Source organism: Dicentrarchus labrax, unplaced genomic scaffold (genome assembly GCF_905237075.1).
Source record: "Dicentrarchus labrax unplaced genomic scaffold, dlabrax2021, whole genome shotgun sequence".
Classification (NCBI taxonomy): domain Eukaryota; kingdom Metazoa; phylum Chordata; class Actinopteri; family Moronidae; genus Dicentrarchus; species Dicentrarchus labrax.
This window is the reverse complement of record NW_026136704.1, coordinates 23,393,107-23,399,640: the sequence shown is the minus strand read 5'-3', so window position 1 is coordinate 23,399,640 and position 6,534 is coordinate 23,393,107. Positions and strand designations below refer to the sequence as shown.

Below are 6,534 nucleotides of genomic sequence, written 5' to 3'. Positions count from 1 at the left end.
CACCAGCCCGAGGAGCCCCCCCCCCCCCATCTGGCAAGTTGTGCGGTGTTAGGTAATGCTTGGTACTGAATTACATAACCATTCTAGTGTAGGTGGGGTGGTAACAGTGAGAGGAGTGAAACCTGGTGTGCAAATCACTTCATCCTCATATATCATCTTATTGTGCTTGTCCACTGAGAGACGTAATGAGAAATTCTGCCATTTTTTCTTTTTCTTGGGGGGCAACTGGGGCCGTTGTATGGCCCCCTTTGGTCCCTGCAAGAGCCTGTAGGCCCGACTGATTATCTTTGGGGAGGGGGAGGATTTTTAAACAAAAGATGAATCAGTTAGTCAATTGATAGAAGATTAATCTCATTTATCAAGTGATACCATCATTGGTTGCAGCTTCTTAAAGCAGTTTCACATTTTTGGGAACAGGCAGGAAGCAGCCACAGAGGGAAACACTCTCAAAGTTCAAAGTTCAAAAATATGCTTACCCACACCTCCAAAGCTCGCCAATTAATACCTTGTTTGTTTAACCCCTTCAGAAACCATAAAAAGGACTCCTAACAGTAACCTTCAGGTCTCAGATGGTTGCCTAGCAACCTCACAGTGACAACAGGAAGTTACTACTCCCCCGGCCAAGAAATAGTGCAGCACATAGCATTCATAAAACCTCAGCTTTATGTTTTTACAGTTTACATTTATGTGCAGATTAAACAAACTGGATATGGTTTGTTTATTTGGGAGCTTTAGAGGTGCTGTTAGGCATAATTTAGTTTGGACAGAGCCCAGCTGTTCCCCTCCTTTCCAGTCTATGCTAGGCTAAGCTAACTGTAGCTGCTGGTTGTAGGTAGACTTATATTTACCAGAAATGTGTTAAATTGGAATCAGTCTTCGCATCTTGGCAAGAAAGCGGATTAACCTATTTCTCCAAATGCCAGGCTTTTATTTTGAAACAGAGATTTTTCAGCTTTTTTTTTTTTAAAAAAGAGAAATTATGATGGTTATTTTTCAGTTTGACATCTTCTGTCTGATAAACAGACATAAATCAAATAAGAATAAAAAAAAACAGCAGACAAATTATTTAATAATGAGAATAACTGAATTGCAGCCCAAACTAAATACACAAATAGTTTTACTTTAACCATGTAATAGGCTATAATGGTGAAAGCATATTTATGACTAGGCCCTGTGAAGGTTTGTGTGTTTGACCAGTGGATTAACTGCGCTTTTCATTTTCCTCAGGTGTATGCAGATAGTTGCTCATTTGTTTGTTTCCCAGCCTGCCAGGGGGAATTTGAACAAAGAACAAAGGTCATTCTGACAGACCTCATCCTCTTTCAGGTTATTTGTTTTCCTTGCTCGGGCTCAGCCGCCTTGCAATTCATTCCTTAACATTTGGGTGGAGACGTTAGAGCTGGGGTCAAAGTATTAATCATTGAACAACATGCATGCACTCAAACAGCCTTTGATCGTTTAATCATTTTAGTTAAAAATTCAGTTTTTAACAAGAATTCAAGGGATAAAAAAATAAAAAAATAAAAATTGAAACCTGGCTCTTTAACTCCAGGGCTGCTGCCTGTGTGTCCTAGACTTAAAAAACAAAAAAGAAAAACCCTGACCTGATTAAGCTGCTCCTATCCTCACACTATCTTCCCCACTCTCTGCCCAACACTTACACCCTGTGTCCAGCACATGAACTACACCTTCTTCCTCACAGATAGGATCACAGGAGTTCCAAGTCACAAAATAACAACAGAAATAAAACCTCTTTTGATTTTTTTATTATATCAAAATACAAAAATTTGAGAGGAAAATTTCATATGGGACTAAGCATTTGAAATGATATGGTGACATGAATACAACACTGCTTTCATATTCTCACAGACATGCCATAGATAGAGCATAGATCATGTGCTAGGCCCATGTCTACGTCATGATGAGCCACCAGGAGTGAGCCTGTGCATTTTCCCTATAAAGGCTTTTGATGGCGACTGTCACTATATATTCAGGCCATGTTGGTAACAGGCCAGAGTGTTTTTACATCATAGTTCATTCAGGTTTCTGTTTACTCAATAAAGAAACGAGATCCATGGCAGTTGAACATGAAGAGTGAGTAAGACATGATCTCAGACGATACAGAATTCACTGGACAGCAGTGGCAAACGAGAGAAAAGTAATACAAATATTATACATAAGGCTTTGGTACAGCACCATACAGTATGAGTTAATTGCTCACAAAAAGTTAAGTGAAGCGTAATACCTGATGTAGTGACAGAACAGAATGACAAGTCTAAAAACTGACCAAAAAAATAAAAAGAGAAACATCAGGTTATTAGTTTAAAACAGAGAAAAGTAAAAAAAAATTTTTGCTTTGAAATATTTACATATGAACATTGTTGAATACAACTTAAAGAACAGTATGGAGACAAATTATGTACAAAAAAAACAAAACAGAATTAACATATAATACACAATGTAAACATGTGATGTACAGCACAGAGTTCAGTGGATGAAAATGAAATGAAATGTAAATTTTCTTCCTTTTTAAGCACTACTTGGTTTGCTTGAGTATGAGCATTAGCTAAAACAGTCAACAATGTAGTGCTTATTGTAGCCTACGATAATAATACATTCTAGTTTCTCAGTGCTGGTACACATGAAAAAACAGAGAATATAGAAAATACTACATATTTCTATTTTCCGTCCAATAACAACCAGCTCGGATGTCCATGAATGATTGCTAAATAGGCGTTTTTTTGTATTGTCTCTACATGCAAGATTAATACAATAAAAAATCAAATCGGGTTTCTACGTATCATCCTATCAGCACCTAGTGATGCACTAAAAGCTGTAAGCAGAAAAACTGGAAAAAACAAAAACAAAACAAAACAAAATGAGCTAACAGTACGTCCAAAGCAGCCCTCTTAAACACTGTACATGTTTCTGTTGAATATGCAAAAAAGAGCCCGGAAGAGGACATCCATTCGTAAAACCCATGGAGGGGATGTGTGAGCTTTCCCAAGACCTTTCTACCAGGAGAATCAGCAATAAATACAAATGTGGTGTGATGACTACTCATGGCTATACTGTACAGTACTAGTAGGAATTCTACCGTCAAAACGGCGGTGAGATGACGTGAGACGGTTACGCCCCCCTGCAGTAGTGTGCTTGAAAAACAGTGCTGTTAACCAAAGATGGTAGACCTATAGGAAGTGTGTAGAAAAGATCCCCTCATGACCTGACGATGCTCTCGGATTTCCCTCCCATGTGTCCTGTGGCATTTACTAATCTAAAATCAGGTTATGTTTCTCCTTTTAGGCTGGGTTAATATTCTCAATATCATCACAAATATACTTTAGAGAGGGTACCTTGGAAGCACAGACAGACATTGCAAACACACTATAGAAAACAGGTCATCTTTGAGTTCATTTGAATGTCACAAGTCTCTATTATTTGAGGTTATACTACTATTTTCCAGTATTGTCTATCACTGTCATCACACCATGATACTGTTATGATAAGGACCTATAGTGTCTACCAGAGCTAGTTTAGTTGCTCAAACACACAGGGCCGAAAGAGTTGCTTGTGGAAACAGAAAACAAACCAAAAAAAAAATCTTTAGACCTCTATTCTACAGCACCACAAAGTTAAACATAGCACCAAGTTGTAATGTTCAAAGCAACTATGCCCTAACACACTTTTCTTTATCAAACTAATGTAAACACAATTTCCTCCACAGCACGTATTGTACATGACTATAGCATGTCTGTGACTCTTAGAAAAAAGTTTCCTTCAGTTTATTTGCTTTGGACACCTGAAGGCGAAAGATCTGAAGTGAATCTACATGTGTGCTCATGAACGGGCAAAATACAGTATTACTTTGTTCCAGAAATATTATAGAGGGCAACACACTTCTGCTTCTAAAGCTTTTTCCAATGGGCATTCACGTACTATACATCAGAGAAAATACTACTTAACTTGTGCAGCCAGCGGGCTATGGCAATAATACATTGTACGGTACTAACATTAAGGTTTCTTTTCTTCTCAGATAAAATAAGGTCTGCTAAAGTATGACAAATGAGGCACCTTAAAATGTTTTAGAAACATTATCCACTTAAAGCCGTACTGTAAGCAAATACTTTTATATATAATCTAATTTCTTTTTCCTTGGGATCCTTCCCGTCTTTTCATACATCCTCATACAAGAACGTCTTCCTGTAAAACATGGTTTGATTTATCTTTACAAATACAATACATACCATGTACAGTACATAACAAATATAGATTTTTTTTCCTCGTATCTTACATGAAACCAATTTGTTAAAGTAGAATATGCACTTTGACACTCACTTTCAGGCAATCATCACTTTCTCACTTGTCAAAAGAGTTTGAGATTTCAGTAAGCAGACACTGAGTCGATTCATTCTTGTGGATATTTGTCGGAAAACCTCTTGATTTGTTGGTAGCAGTTGGAAACATATCTGATTTGTCTTTGACTGATTGGACCAGCGTTGGCAATGAAAGGAAACCGGTTGTGTTTGTAGCCGTCAGAACAAAAGGAGCTTGGCTCAAAACCTGTAAGGGGGCCATTAGATATTACTGAAATACAGGAATAACACAAAGAAGTCAAACAATTTGGACTTAAAGTGGCAACTGCTCATCTCACCAATCGCAGCTGCACTATAAACAACCTAATGGGTTATTCAATGTACTGTGACATCGGGACATTCATTTCCTGTACAGCAAAACATACATTCATTATCGGTTAGTGTCGAAAAATTAGCAAACATACAGAGAAGTAGCTAGCAAGTAATATACAGTTGTTAAAGATAAACAGTCGGCGTGGCCATTGTTTGACTATTTCCCATTGCTTGTTAACAGCTTTATGAAGCAATCACATTCTCCTCTAACAGCTGTTGTTAAACATTAACATCCAAACTCTACTGGTTTGTTCTCTCTGTATTAAAACTCATGTACAGTGCTTCTGTACTTTTCCACTAAAGTTATATTTATTGATTTATTTGCCTTTTTTTGAATCTAAACTTCTGTTTTTTTATTTGTACGGGTATTCTGGTTCTGTCCCACTACTTGGTTAATACACAGTTGAAGCAGTTACCCATTTAAAATGTACATGTAAAAAAAACAAAAAAACCCCAAAGCAAAACAAGAGTTATGCATCTTCTGTAGCATTTTCTCTCAGGTGTCCTTGGCAGAGAAAGTAAAAACACAGATAATATTGGAGTCCCTCACTCCCCCAGAAGAGACAAATATGAGAAGGCGAAGGAAAAGGCAGTTTATGTTAGAAAAAACAAGAGAGAAAAAGGCAAAAAAAGGCACCTCGAGACGTGCCACATTTCACAAATGATTCCTTAATAATGAAATACATACTACAGTACACTTCACAATTCATCACCCTGTTCTTCTAAACCCTACAAGTCCAACCTCTGTTGAGCATGTAAGTCCCAAATTATTTAGAGAGTTCTCATGAAGGCTTTATCTTTTTTTTTATCTTAATACGGTGCTATAATGATGAGTGTAAACACACTGAGCCATCAAGCACTAAAATTAAGACAGTCTTCTAATGGTTGGCATTAGATCACAAATCCAAATAAACAGAATATGCCAGCTACTACTGATAATAAAAAGCTTCTAAATTAGATCAGGTCAGGCCATATTATCCGTTTGAATGAGTGTGGTGTGTGATATAAACCTTTTTATCCATACATTTCATATGTAAAAAGGTCAAGTACGTACAGTATACCACAAGAATTACAGCAACTCTGCGTTTACTCTGAGGTATATTTTGTGGTAAGAACCCTGTGTTTGAATACTGAAACTATTTGTATTGTAGGAAAGGTAGACTCATGTCCTTGTCCGAGGACGCACCAGGCTTCACAGTACACTGTATCACTGAAAAACCTAAAGATTATGGACCCCTTAATGACCAGTGAGTGAAAAATCTGTAACGTGTTGTGACATATTCAACCAACACATTGTTATTACTGTAGGAGGAAGCTAAATTCCCATGTTTTACTATTTATATACATTATATATTTTCAGAGCATTTTCAAGTGAAATTCCTCAGAGACAAGTAGTGGTGACAACTCAGAAACGCCATTGTTCTTGTCTTGAAATAAGATCTCCAACCCTGGAGTATTCAGCTGGATGTTTTCCCCGCTCCCCAAACACTGATGAACTTTTAGAGATTATAAGAAATGTATTAGCTTGATACAGAGACCGGGGCGGGGCAGGGAGGGCTGAGGTTGGGTTTTTGTCAAGGGGAGGTCAGTTTAGTCGAGTCCAATGGCTTGGTGGGCACACAGGTCAGCGTAGAGTCCCATAATTTGGGCCCTCTGAGTCTGCACTGGCCAGAATGCCTGTCTGGTCCTCCTCAGACTGCCTGCGGTGCAGGAAGGAGGTCAAATAGAGATAGGGGTTCTTCTTGTTTTGCCTTTTCCTCTTTCTGTGGAGGCTGAGATCCTCTCCCTCTTGGGGTGTCTGAGATTGCTGCTGGGTCTGAGAGGGACGTGCACCTGGAAAGGAGGCAGC

General features: G+C 38.2%; 1 protein-coding gene across 1 annotated transcript in view; it reads right to left on the bottom strand.

Annotated features, from left to right (window-relative positions):
- Window positions 1-1,750: 1,750 nt before the first annotated feature.
- Window positions 1,751-6,534, bottom strand: part of igsf9ba (immunoglobulin superfamily, member 9Ba) — a 73,487-nt gene continuing 68,703 nt past the window's right edge. The window contains exon 20 of the mRNA XM_051397887.1: window positions 1,751-6,518. Within this exon, the coding sequence (XP_051253847.1) occupies window positions 6,310-6,518 (209 nt within the window). The 3' untranslated portion in view covers window positions 1,751-6,309. The remainder of the gene's footprint in view (window positions 6,519-6,534) is intronic.